Source organism: Podarcis muralis, chromosome 7 (assembly GCF_964188315.1).
Source record: "Podarcis muralis chromosome 7, rPodMur119.hap1.1, whole genome shotgun sequence".
NCBI lineage: Eukaryota > Metazoa > Chordata > Lepidosauria > Squamata > Lacertidae > Podarcis > Podarcis muralis.
In genome coordinates this window covers 75168444-75182967 of record NC_135661.1, presented here as the reverse complement: position 1 = coordinate 75182967, position 14524 = coordinate 75168444, and the positions used below count along the sequence as shown (strand labels likewise).

Below are 14524 nucleotides of genomic sequence, written 5' to 3'. Positions count from 1 at the left end.
TTAATTTGATCTGTCCCTTTGACAGCTCTTTTGACAGCTGTCAAACTCCTTTTTCCTCTCCAGCAGGCTCAAACTCGGGACTCCCCCTGGTCAGGGGGGGGGATTTCACGAAAACATTCCCCAACTTCCAATCTCCTCTCCAGTACAACACTTCTTTTGTTAAATCGCGGAAGTTAGATTCTTTTGTAAAAAAAAGGGATACCTCTCCGCCTTAGTTCTCCAGTCCTTGCTTAAAATTGTCTGTAATTAGAGGGGGTGCGGACTCCCTTTTAGCACCCCCCCCGATCGTCTCAAATTCAAAAAAACAATTTCTTAAAGCCGAATTCCGTTTTACTCACGGGTTCTTCTTTTTCAGTCCAAATTTCAGGGTAGGAAGTCAGCGCTCTCCGGTCATGGCTCGCAGCTTCGCTCCACCGAGGTGTCGATCGACTCTCAGCACCACGCCACCCTCCGTACCCTTTTCGTGGGTCGGGGGGCGCTTAAGGTGCCCACCGAGTCCTCCCGTCCACAGGCTTCAGCGCCTGCGGTTTCTGAGGGTCCCCGCGTCGCCGGCGCGGCAAGACCCGTCCTCGGTGGAGCCGATTCCCTCCGGAGCTCGGAGGGAATCCGCCATTTCCAGATCGCGCCAACCCGGAAGTGAATAGCAGCATACATTAAGCTAATACAATACTTTAATCATCTTTCCCCCACCAATTGGAGATGTTCTGTTCTACAGCATTCAGTAAATAACTCCCAGTTTCTTAACCACCTTGCTGGACTTATAACAATGCTACTTTGTCATTAAAGTTGCCATACATCCGGAATTTCCCAGACATAATGGGTATTCGGTCCATGTCGGAAGTGTGGATCTTGGCGAATTTTATTGAAGATGAAATCCTTAGAGATTTTGCAATGGAAGCTTAACAACTTTGGGCAAAACTAAAAAAACCCTCAACAACCTTGACAAAAAGTCAACAACTTTTGTGTCCGGATTTTCACTTTTTGAAATATGGCAGCCCTACATTATAGTCAATTCCTCCCAACTCCAACTTGCCCCAGTGCAGGCTGTGTCTGTGTGCCCCAGGTGTCATCTGAAGTGGACGCACAGCCTTTTCTTCATGCTGCTGTTGACACAGCCCTATCCAAGGGGAAAGCCAGCCCACCTGTCAGGAGAGAAAAGGGACTGGTTAGGGCAACAGGGGGAGCAGAATAAAACACCACCCAAGATATCTGGACTGCTGACCTCGCTTCCTCATCCGTGAGGTCACAAACTTGCCGTTCTAGAGGGCAAAAATATATTCTCTTCCACAGAACTATAAGGTGCATTTTGAATCTTCTACAGGGAACACACACCAGCTTTCATCTGTGTTCAAATGGACCCACTGTAGAGCAGCCCCAGACTTAAATAATGCACTGACAATGCTGCACAAAGGCAAACTTTTAAATAAAGATGTGCATTTTCAGCATTTCTGATCTGACACATACTCACCAGTAATAAGGAAGAGAGGAAAGGAGGCCCAACCCAAACCAAAAGACCATCCATAAGACCATTCAGAACTCCTCTGTGGTGTCAAACACCCTGTGAAGGTGGCCATGGCAATCAGGACGCAACCAGCTAGGAAGAAAATATACATCAGGTTATCAAGTTACTTGTAAATTAAATCCTTGATGCTGAGCTGGAAGCTGCAGCTAGTGCAAAATGGAGAGGATCAACTACTCACTGGGGTAGAATATGACCAACATATATACTACAGCTGAAAGAAATGCACTGGCTGCCAATCAAACCCTGTGCAAGGTTCAAAATTAGTACAAAGTCCTATATAGCTATAGACCAGTGAGCCCTAAAACATCATCTCACCCCCTACATCCCAAGCTAACTACTGTGCTCTGCAAGAGATGGCATCCTACAGGTCCCAGGCTATGAGGAGGTCCGCTCCACATGATGTCAAAATCGGGTATTTGATGTAGTGGCACCTACACTTTGGCACTCCCTCTCATTATATATCAGACAGGCCCCTCCATTATTGTCTCTCTGGTGCATGCTAAAGATGTTCCGCATTCAACAAACCTGCTACAGTCTTTATCCCAGCTAGTATCTGTCCTGGATTTGAATTGATTGTGCATTATGTGATGCTGTTCTAAACAGTTTTTCATATTTATGGTTGTTATTTTTCACACCGTTTCCATATCATATTGTTTAACTTTTTTATATACGTATCAGTTACATATAATAAAAAAGTAAGTGTGGCATCACTCTGCAGTTCACTCGAACACAGACAGGTAGCGATGTAAAATATGGTGGTGAGTGAGTGGCGCAGGTGAGATGTAGAGGGATAATGTTATGGCTTGGTCTCTCCCACAAACGTGAGATGACTCTGGCTGTTAATTATTTCAGATTTATTGCTAAAATAACAAACTAGGACGGAGCTCCTCTACTCATCGTCCTCCCCAGGAGATGGAGTTGCCCGGAATGAGGTCCTCCTCCTTCCCCAACACGGAAGCCCTCACCTTCTTTTCTGGTATCTTTCACGTGTCTCAGCCACTTTTGTGATCCGACGAGATTTGGGAGAGAATACTTCCTGCATTCCAAGATCTGACTCACTATTTGAGCTCTCACTCAGCAGCCTTTCACTCTGGCCCTGTCCTTCTTCTCCCCTATGTTCAGAGCTCAAATTACAGCTGCGCTCCCCCTCCTCTCTGCCTTCCACTTTTAACTGTTCTCTCTCTATGCCTGCCTCTGCTTCTCTTGTCAGCACTGGGGCTTCACTGACAGATAGCCAGTACAAGTAGTAGCCACTGTCCTGCTCTGCTGGCTCCTCTGCCTGCCAACTTAGTGGTTCATGCTCTCAGGATCCAGAGGCACAGATCTGCCAGCACTGCTACTGGCTACCTCCCAGTGTTGCTCCTCCTGCCAGGCAAATTCTTCATCCTGCTTGGTTGTGGCAGCATGAGGTGAAAGGGGGGAGGTTTTAGAAGCAAGCTATACTCAAGGACCAACCTCTCCTGGTATGCCCCACGGAGGACCTTAAGGTCCACAAATAACAATACTTTGCAGGTCCCGAGCCGCAAGGAAGTTAGATTGGTCTCAACTAGGGCCAGGGCCTTTTCAGTACTGGCCCTGACTTGGTGGAACGCTCTGTCACAAGAGACCAGGGCCCTGTGGGATTTGACATCTTTCCGCAGGGCCTGCAAGACAGAGCTGTTCCGCCTGGCCTTTGGTTTGGACTCAGTCTGACCCTTATGTTTCCCTTTCCTTGTGGTTTTGATTTATGGGTTAATACTAAAATGAGGCTGCATTTTAAATTGTATTCTAACCTATATTTTAACCCATATTTTAATTAACTTTTTTTTCTTTTTCTATTACGTTTTATTGTAATTTTATTGGTGTTAGCTGCCCTGAGCCCGGTTCTGGCTGGGCATAAATAAACATTTGTTGTTATTATTATTAAGAAGGGGAATGTGGTTTTCATTCAATGGAAGCCACTGCTCCCCACAGTGTGGCTTTTGAAGGCACCCCACATGGCTGCTTTCTAACTCCAGCATAGCAGGTGGAAATCAGCCTCCCCGGAAGGGCTATGAAAGCCCTTTGTATTCCCCCCCCCCCCATCTTTTGTAACTCTGAAACTGGAGGTGGAGAGGGGGAAGGGCATTTTTCACCCTTATTCATATCCATCAATTTCTGTGGGTCTATTCTGAGTATAACTTAGTTCTGCCAATAGTGTTTTGTGAAATGAATATGTTTCATTTGAGCTCGTCTTGTTGGCACGGAATCTGTTTAAACACAGTCTACAGCTCTGATTTCTGGGGTTTCAGTGGTTTGGGCTTAGTGTGGACATAGATGCTCAGAACCCCCATGATACCTGCAATGAGGCTGGCTATAGCTGAGCTCTTAGTCTTGGAGATGGAGCCAAGTTGGAAGGGAAAGAAAGTGCAACAAAGACCAATGCAAGAGATGGCTCCAGCGATCATCCCGAAGAACAAGAAGGCTCGGGTAGCATGGTACGAATCTTTCAGGAAGGAAGGAAGAGAAAGAAAAAAGGTTAAATGCATCTGTGGGATTTGGCAATAGCCTGCAGATGTCCCATGTAATATTTCCCCCCATGGATGGATCAATCAGTTTTTATCTGACACATATCAGTTTTGCATGCACTCTGTCCTGCTTCAGAATTAATCTGTATACAGTGGTACCTCTGGATACGAACGGGATCCATTCCGGAGCCCCGTTCGCATCCTGAAGTAAACGTAAGACGCGTCTGCATATGCACGGGTCGCATTCTACCCCACATTTCTAGATTCCTTTTTATTTCCTTCCGGATCTTTTCATAATTATCCTTAAAGATACAGTGGTACCTCGGGTTACAAACACCTCGGTTGCAAACACTTTGGGTTACAGACTCCGCTAACCCGGAAGTAGTACCTCGGGTTAAGAACTTTACCTCAGGATGAGGACTGAAATTGCACGGCAGCAGCCCAGCGGTAGCGGGAGGCCCCATTAGCTAAAGTGGTACCTCAGGTTAAGAACGGTTTCAGGTTAAGAACGGACCTCCAGAACGAATTAAGTTTGTAACCAGAGGTACCACTGTATTTATATTCTTGGTTGTGAGCCAAATTCCTAAATATTTAACCTTTTTATGAATCTCTTTTTCTATACTCTGATAAATACTTTGTTATCCTTTTCTGATAGGTTTTTTACTAACAGCTTTGTCTTATTTTTATTTAATTTGAAGCCTGCCACCTGCCCAAATTCCTGCATTTTTTCTAGGACTTTCGGAAGAGAATTCTTGGGGTCTTCCACTGTAATTACAAGGTCATAAGCATATGCTTTCAATTTATATGTCTTTTTCGCTACCATAATTCATCTGATATTTTCATCTGCCCTGATAGTTCTCGTCAGGACTTCTAGGACCAAAATGAATAATAACGGTGTTAAAGGATATCCCTGTCTTGTTCCCTTCTGTATCTTACATTCATCTGTTATCACCTGATTTACAATTAAATTTGCTTTTTGATCCGAATATATTGCTTGAATCCCTCTCCCAAAATTTTCTCCAAAGCCCATTTCTTCAAGAATTTTTTTCATGAATTCCCAAGAGACAAGAGTCAAAGGCTTTTTCAGCATCTATAAACATCAATGCTGCTGTTTTTCATTTCTTGCTCCCAGGTATTCTATTATATCTAGAATATTTCTTATATTATCCTTCATTTGTCTCCCTGGAAGAAAACCTGCCTGATCATGATGTATGTATTCTTTCAAAATTATTTTCATCCTGTTAGCCAATATGTTGGCAAACAGTTTATAATCATTGTTTAATAACGAAATTGGTTTATAACACTGGGAAACAAAAATTTTGTTGCATTGGCACCTGCAGTTGTTCTAACCTAATTTCGACGTGCTGATTTCATATCTGAAGATGGTTTTGTTCTGTAAGCTCTAATTTTTTTGCAATTCATGTTTTTCACTTTTCACCATAATCTTTGTTTTTCACAATGTTTTTCAATATTTTATTAAATACATAGCCAAAGTAGTATAAATGTAAGTGACTTACATAGTATTGAACATGACATGAATATCTATGTACAGTTGGAGGTATGCAAAAAAAAATGTATTCCCTTGGGATACACAGTATTTGTTGTTTAGTTGTTTAGTCATGTCCAACTCTTCGTGACCCCATGGACCAGAGCACGCCAGGCACTCCTGCCTTCCAATGCCTCAAACTCATGCTGGTAGCTTCGAGAACACTGTTCAACCATCTCGTCCTCTGTCGTCCCCTTCTCCTTGTGCCCTCCATCTTTCCCAACATCAGGGTCTTTTCCAGGGAGTCTTCTCTTCTCATGAGGTGGCCAAAGTATTGGAGCCTCAGCTTCACGATCTGTCCTTCCAGTGAGCACTCAGGGCTGATTTCCTTAAGAATGGATGCGTTTGATCTTCTTGCAGTCCATGGGACTCTCAAGAGTCTCCTCCAGCACCATAATTCAAAAGCATCAATTCTTCGGCGATCAGCCTTCTTTATGGTCCAGCTCTCACTTCCATACATCACTACTGGGAAAACCATGGCTTTAACTATGCAGACCTTTGTTGGCAAGGTGACGTCTCTACTTCTCAAGATGCTGTCTAGGCCTGTCATTGCCCTTCTCCCAAGAAGCAGGCGTCTTTTAATTTCGTGGCTGCTGTCACCATCTGCAGTGATCATGGAGCCCAAGAAAGTAAAATCTCTCACTGCCTCCATTTCTTCCCCATTTGCCAGGAGGTGATGGGACCAGTGGCCATGATCTTCGTTTTTTTGATGGTGAGCTTCAGACCATATTTTGCGCTCTCCTCTTTCACCCTCATTAAAAGGTTCTTTAATTCCTCCTCACTTTCTGCCATCAAGGTTGTGTCATCTGCATATCTGAGGTTGTTGATATTTCTTCCGGCAATCTTAATTCCAGCTTGGGATTCATCCAGCCCAGCCTTTCGCATGATGCATTCTGCATATAAATTAAATAAGCAGGGAGACAAAATACAGCCTTGTCGTACTCCTTTTCCAATTTTGAACCAATCAGTTGTTCCATATCCAGTTCTAACTGTAGCTTCTTGTCCCACATAGAGATTTCTCAGGAGACAGATGAGGTGATCAGGCACTCCCATTTCTTTAAGAACTTGCCATAGTTTGCTGTGGTTGACACAATCAAAGGCTTTTGCATAGTCAATGAAGCAGAAGTAGATGTCTTTCTGGAACTCTCTAGCTTTCTCCATAATCCAGCGCATGTTTGCAATTTGGTCTCTGGTTCCTCTGCCTCTTCTAAATCCAGCTTGCACTTCTGGGAGTTCTCGATCCACATACTGCTTGAGCCTTCCTTGCAGAATTTTAAGCATAACCTTGCTAGCGTGTGAAATGAGTGCAATTGTGCGGTAGTTGGAGCATTCTTTGGCACTGCCCTTCTTTGGGATTGGAATGTAGACTGATCTTCTCCAGTCTTCTGGCCACTGCTGAGTTTTCCAGGGGACTGGGGAACAATTTTTCTTTTCTTTTGCATGAGATTTTTCAACTGTTTTTATACGTTCTTTCAATGCTGATTTCAAATCTGAAATTGATTTTCGCGTATGTGCTATAGTTATCTTTCAATTTCTGACTTTTGCCGATATGTCATATTTACACTGGGGATAAGTGGACACTGACACATTGATCTACTCTAAACCACATGGTAATTATTGTTTTGCAAACTTATTTTTTTTATTTTTATAGTTTTGTAACATAAATATTTGTATTTTTCAGATTGGACCGTGGCTTCTTCAAGTAGACAAAAATGTGTATAGCATGTATTCCTGAGTATCCTTAGAAGCTTATCATTTTGAAGGAAATAAAAATAGATATAAAACTAAGAAATGTAATGAAGTACTTGGGAATAAATATAACAAGAAATTTAGAAAATTTAGAACAAGAGAACCTTAACAAATTAAAGAAGGAAATTAAGGAAAAGCTGGAGGAATATAAGAAGATTAGGCTTTCATGGTTTGGAAGACTACTGATAATTAAAATGAAAATTTTTCTAGAGTAAATTTTTTATTTAGAATGTTACCAATTAAGATAACGGAGACAGGGATAAAGTGTTGGCAAAGTATGATTAATAAATTTTGTAATGGGGTTAAAAACCTAGAATTAATAAAAGAAGATGGTATAATTAAGATATATCATAGATGGTATAACAGAACAAGGAGAGAGAGAATGGTTAGAGAGTGGTATACAGGAAATGAGGAAGAAGTTAGTGAATATATTTTTTATCAAACCAAATAGACAATGGTGGCAGCATATTGAAAATCCCTTATTAGGAAATATCATTGAGACATGGGCGAAATAAAAGGAAAATTGACACTAGCAAATTCCCCACTAACCACGGTGATGATGACAGAAGACTTCCCAGTAAATTGAAAAAAGTAAATTGAAAAAGAAGCCAAAGAGAAGAAAATACGTAAAATAAAGGATTGAGTGGAGAAAATGAGAAGCAAAGAAAAAATAAGAGAAGCTCTAAAAGGAAGTAAAATAACTTGGTTTAACTGTATACAACTGGAGCAATGGACAAAGAAATGGTCAAGGGGAAACAAGAACTGCAGAGAATATAAAAAATTCAGAAAAAATAAAATAAAAAGGAGAGATAAAGAAAAAAATACAGTTATAAAAAGGGAAATCAGTGAAATTTATAAAATATTAATAGAAATGGAGGATCAAGGAGATCAATTAAAAGAGGTGTGGGGAAAGAAAACAACAGGGCAGTTACATAGTGACAGCTGGGGGAATTATGGGAGAAACATATGTGGAAAATGCTGTCTATAAGAATAAAAGAAAATAATTATAAATTAATTAGGCGATGGCATTTGACACCAGTCAGATTAAATCAAATAAACAAGAAATATTCAGTGTTATGTTGGATGGGACGCCAGGAAACCAGAAATTATGTTCACTTGCGGGGGTGCAAATATGTACAATTTTTTATTTTATTTTTTACAAAAGGTGTTTAAGGTGATAACAGAAATCACTGGGTTAAAGCTGACCAAAAGTCCAGAGGTAGCATTATTATCAATTTACGATGGGGTGGAAGGTTCACAGGCTATAAAGGACTTGCTCACTAATTTATTGACTGCTACACGAGTTATGATAGCTTGGAAGTGGAAGGGGCAAGCAGAAAATAAAATGGTAGAATAGTATAAAGAGGTGTGGGATATAGCTATTAACAATAAATTAACATGTGCCATTAGGGACGTGGGTGGAGCTGTGGGTTAAACCACAGAGCCTAGGACTTGCTGATCAGAAGGTCAGGGGTTCGAATCCCCATGACGGGGTGAGCTCCCGTTGCTCAGTCCCAGCTGCTGCCAACCTAGCAGTTTGAAAGCATGTCAAAGTGCAAGTAGATAAATAGGTACCACTCTGGTGGGAAGGTAAACGGCGTTTCCATGCGCTACTCTGGTTCACCAGAAGCGGGTTAGTCATGCTGGCCACATGACCCGGAAGCTGTACGCTGGCTTCCTTGGCCAGTAAAGTGAGATGAGCGCCGCAACCCCAGAGTCGGCCACGACTGGACCTAATGGTCAGGTTTCCCTTTACCTTTACTAACACGTGCCATTAATGTAAGAGGGGGAATATGCAGGAGAAATGATTTTGGGGAGAAATGGAGGGTGTTTGTGGAGTTCGTACTGTTGAAACAAAGGAGTCGGACCACCACAAGAGGTGCTGAAATTTCGGGAGGTTGGATAATTACAATGGAATGGTCTGGGTGGTGGGATGCACATGTTGATTCTTATCTAAATAAGAAGGAGAAGAAGCTTATCATAGGTTTGCCAACTTGAAGACTAGTTGTGGTAGGGAAACATCTCTTCAGAGAAACTTGCCCAACGCCACCAATCTTCTCCTGCAATGCACAGCTTCGCAGAACTGAAGAAAAACACACGCAACTCACACCGAGTGACATTGGGGCACAGCAAACCTGCCAAGAGCACAGTGCAAATGGAGTGGGCACTCCAAAGCACTCCCAGGATCCTTTGCAGCATGCTAGGTTGTATATGGTAGGGGATCCTTGGCAGACAAAAATGGCTTCCAGACAGCATATATTAAAAATTAAATGCAAGGGTTTTTTTTGTGGAAAGTGTCAGGAAAAAGCAGCAATGCAAAAGCAAGCTGCAGGTGTCTGGAATGCAAAACACAATGTTGATGTCTGGGACTGTACTATTGGAAAAAGGGGGCAGTCTATTCAGTGTACTGAGCACCGGATGTTAGCTCAGAGTGTCATCTGACCTGTACTGGAAGTACATGGGTGGAGTCTGTGTGGTCTTCTGCTGGAGGCTGGAGGGTACAGACATGTTTCTCTGTACTGCTGGAATGACAGAAATAAAGAGATGTAAATAGATTTCTGTCTGTCTCTTTTCCCCTCCCTGAGGGAAGCAGGGAGGAGGGTGTGTCCCTCTCACGTTGAGTGGGATCGCCGATTTGTGACCTTGCCTGTAACCTGCCGGGAGACGCAGCCGGGAAGGTCATCAAGGATCTCGAGCCGAATGCCTGGTGTGAGGCCAGTTACCTCTGACTGCGGCTGAGAATCCTGACAGAAAGTGGGGACTCATCTACACTGGTCAATTATAACGTTAAAAATGTGTTCTAAAAATGTGACATGAGAGGGCACCGTATATCAGTGATCCGTCGTCAATGGTAAATAGCATTGGGAGCTATATTTTTATAGTGTTTTTATAGCATTTTTCATATCTGTGTAGGTCCAGCCTCAGTGTTATGAACTACCATCACCTTTTAATTTTTTTGCTGCCCCCACCCACAGCAGCCATTTTGTGCTGGCACCCAGGACACCTTTATCAAGATATGAGTCCCAGCACCTAATATTTTACCCCCCCCAAAAAAGGACAGGGTAAATGTGTTATCTCTAGTCAAACTGGACATTCAGGGGGTTGAAGGATCAACTGCCCCCCCCCCCCACACTGCTGCATGCCTTAGAAAGGAAAATCCGTTCAGTCTGCTTTAGAATTCCATACCTTAAGTAGTCTAAGCACAAGACAGAGAAGATCTCACCTGGTTCTAGATCCATCGAATATGTAAAACAAATATAGCTTGAAGCAGAAGGACGACAAAATTTCCAGAGGCCACGGTTCAAATTGCCAATTAGCACCCAGTGGTCTGAGCCCAGGGCAATGAGAGTGAGAAGAAGGCTGATGAAAGCACTAACCACAGCACTGATCTGCAGTATAAGCATTGTGAGAACAGTCAGATCTGTGACTGAGGCTAGATGGACCTTTGACTTGACCCAGAAGGGCAACAGTAGAGGAGGAGGAGCAGGAGGAGGAGCAATCAGGCAAGATTGAATCCAGAGAGTGGGCATGGGTCTCTAGTCTGGCCCTCTGTAGCTGCCTAGTGACGCCAACTCTGGTTAACAAGTTGGTGACTCATTAACCTATATGATTTCTCCTAATGGGCCTTCTTTGCCTTTTGATGCTGCTTGCCTGCCATAGATCAGTAACCAAAGAAATACATTTGTGAATCAAATGCTTCTCATGAGTTGTTGATGCACTTTTATAACTTTGCATGCAGATGAAAATACATGAGCAGCGATAGGGGCTTTTGTCGGTTATGCCTCACTCCCATAATCATTCACAAATATTTTAAGAAAAGAATTCTATGCCTAGTCTGGTCTGGGGAGTTGCAATGTCAAGCGCGCGCGTACACACACACACACACACACACACACACACACACACCTGCTCTCCTTCCCTCTTTCTTCCTTCATTGCATACCCCTATTGCCTCAAACTACAATCGCCTAGCCTAACCTACCCATGCCCCCCTTTTTGGCTGATGGAATCAGCTAGGGATGATGGGATTTGTAGTCCAACAACAGCTGGAGACCAAAGTTTAGCAAACCCTGTTCTAGAGATGGATCACAATCCTGTCTCTGCACTTATCTATAATTCAGAGACTAAGCTTCATGGTGCCAATCCTGTGTTAAATGAAGAGAGGAATCTGCCAAATGTAGGTTTCCCACCCTCATTTGAGAGCAACTCATGAAACTCAGAGAATATTTGGATGTTGTTTTTATTTCATTTATTTTTAAAATCATTTTGCACACAGCAGTCACTGAGGAAAAAAATAAGCATTTTTTAAAAAACTCTATTTATACAAAATTGGTAGCGCCAATATGTGTGGTGGATATTTGTTTTTCCAAATTTAGAAAGCTTACTCAAGGTGCCTCCAGACTGTGTACCCTAAATTTGGGGTTGCACATAAATAATGTGGGTTAAAGCCATCTATTACCCTGGGACAACAAATCCATTTTTTAAAAAAATATATAAAGGAATCAGGGTTATAGCCAATGTTAATCTACTAACATAGGCCCATTAATTTCGATGAATCTACTCTGAATGGAATTCAGTGGGGTACACCCCAGACTTTGTGTGATTGGGGAGGAGTGCCGGGAAATGCATTGACAAGTGAGAAATGAGTGAATTAATACTGGGAACACATATAAAAACTTGACAAACAATTCAGGGCAAAGGCAGGATGAATGCTTGTTGTAATATGACTCCCCAAGAAAGATCAGGATGGATGCTGAATGGTCTAACCTCCACATAAGTTTTCTGCAAGTATATTGGGAGGAATAAATAGGCTGTGTGTGGGAACCTTCTCTTAAAAAGAAAGTCACATCCAAGAAGACTGATTCAAATGCCAGAAGAACTGCTTTTCTCCCAAAACTTGCATGGGGGAGAGAAAGAGCCACATATCAAGGGATGGAGAAGAGAGAGGTTCCATTGCTTCCTATGACTTTGCAGGGAAGTCTGCTGGGAGCAAAATTAGACCTCTTGATTCTAAATCCAAACCCACACTTCCACCCTTATAACCAAGCTGTCTTTTAGGCCTCAGAACCTGTGTGCTTATATATATATATTCTTCCCCCGCCAATTGGAGAAGTGCTGTTCTACAGCATTCAGTAAATAACTTCCAGTTTCTTAACCACCTTGCTGGACCTATAAAAATGTCAGTTTTGTCATTAAAGTAGGGTTGCCATACATCCGGAATTTCCCAGACATAGCAGGTATTCGGTTCATGTCAGAAGTGTAGATCTCGGCAAATTTCATTAAAGAAAGCTCAAAAACCCTTAGAGATTTTGCAAAGAAAGATCAACAACTTTGGCCAAAAAAACCAAATCAAAACCTCAACCACCTTGACAAAATCTCAACAACTTTTGAGTTCTGATTTTCACTTTTTGAAATATGGCAACCCTACAATATATTCAATTCCCCCCACCTCCAACTCGCTCCAGTGCAGGCTGTGTCTGTGTGCCCCAGGTGTCATCTGAAGTGTACGCACAGCCTTTTCTTCATGCTCCTGTTGACACAGCCCTATCCAAGGGGAAAGCCAGCCCACCTGTCAGGAGAGAAAAGGGGCTGGTTAGGGCAACAGGGGAACAGAATAAAACACCACCCAAGATGTCTGGGGCTCTGACCCCAGCGTTACCTCTCTTGCTCATCCTTCAAGACCTGCTGTTCTCATGGACCAAAATATATTCCCTTCCACAGAACCACACCGATTGCGCATTTTGAGACTTCTCCAAGCGACTAGTTGTGGGCAGAACTGGAAGTGTCTAGGAGTGGATGGATAAGCCTATCTCCCATCCGTGTCATTAATGCATAAACCTGTTTTCACATCACAATGTAAATTATCTATTTTAAAATAAAACGTAACAAGAACTAACGTGTATCCACAACATACATATATAAACACAACATATGCATTACTAAAATACATATTTTGATGTATATGTGCTGATTTTTAAAACAAGAGGCTTCTATCGATGTCCTCCATGGGCACATGGAATCCCAAAACTATTGGGGTAGTTTTGAATTTGATCGTAGGAAGCAGCCATGCAGATACATGCCTTGCCGGATGCGTGTGTGTGTGTGTAGAGATAGATGATAGATTAGATAGATAGATAGATAGATAGATAGATAGATAGATAGATAGATGATAGATGCCATATATATCAATCCTGTGTGCCAACAGTTCTCGGGGTCCCGGCCAGATACTTTTTCAGAACCTTCTGAGAAGCTTCTGAAGCTTGAACATGAAAAACATGCATGTTATCCTGAGCTACAGCTTCTCCACCGATCTACAACACTTAGGCAACATAACTGTATAGAACATCACCATTCCATTACAGGCACTTTGGGATCCCATGTGTTACCTTGGCCTCAATCACTTTGGCTTCAGCTCAGCTAAGGGGCAGAAACTGCACCGGTTGTGTCTCCAAATTACCTTTGACTAGGGTTGGGTATTGGGGCTGTGATGCTGTTGGTTCTTCTGGACATCTCAGTGGCATTTCATAGAAGTCCGCTTACCCTTCGGTCACACTGTGGGTAGGCAATGCCTCCTGGATCCCTCATCCGACAGGGGCCCTGGTGCTGGGGACTGCCTGGCTGGCGAGGGCGGCTTCAAGCTCACCTCATCAGCTGGCATTTTGGATTCAAGCCTGCCTGCAAATTGGCCAATGGCAGGCAGGCTTGGAGACAGGGCCTTCCCAGGGAGTGGGCTTGATGAGGCAGGTAGGCCCTAGTCCCAGCAACTAGTTTTTTGTCGGATCCCACAGCCAGTCAGCCCTTTTTCATACTGTTTTCAGACCTAGCTGTGGCATTGGTGGTCACCATATTCGGTGCAGGAATTTGTCCATTAAGGAAACCAACCTGTTGGTTTTTTCCTACCTCATAGCAATTGTCACAACTTTGGCGGTCAAGGCATTGGATGCTCCTTAGTCTTGCCCGGGCAGGGGAAAGGCTGTAGTCTTGGTCTACCCCTCCCCAAATGTAGGGTATCCCATTAAAGGGGTCCTGGAGGAGTTGCTTCTGGCTGTATGCACAGGCGTGGGCTTGGACCTCAGCACTCCTCAAGGTGGTGACCCCCATGGGAGTCCCCCTATTTGACGTAAGCCCCTGCTGCTGCGTTGACCCTTGGTGTCACTTCTGGCAGGCGGGTTGGAAGTAAATGGTTGACCGATGCCTATGCCAAACCTCTTGCCTCTGATGT

The 14524-nt window shown here is 43.2% G+C and overlaps 1 protein-coding gene across 3 annotated transcripts in view; it reads right to left on the bottom strand.

Moving 5' to 3' along the window:
• Positions 1–624: 624 nt before the first annotated feature.
• LOC114603497 (lens fiber membrane intrinsic protein-like) overlaps positions 625–14524 on the bottom strand; it is a 48789-nt gene continuing 34889 nt past the window's right edge. Inside the window, exons 3-6 of one of the 3 annotated variants that reach the window (XM_077932138.1) lie at positions 10527–12871; positions 3840–3986; positions 1469–1594; positions 625–1142 (exon numbers count right to left, since the gene is read on the bottom strand). In XM_077932138.1, coding sequence (XP_077788264.1) covers positions 1096–1142; positions 1469–1594; positions 3840–3986; positions 10527–10833 — 627 coding nt within the window. In that variant the 5' untranslated portion in view covers positions 10834–12871 and the 3' untranslated portion in view covers positions 625–1095. Of the gene's footprint in view, positions 1143–1468; positions 1595–3839; positions 3987–10526; positions 12872–14524 lie in introns of those variants that run through there. The other 2 variants (XR_013393754.1, XM_077932139.1) reach the window with 2 other exon arrangements.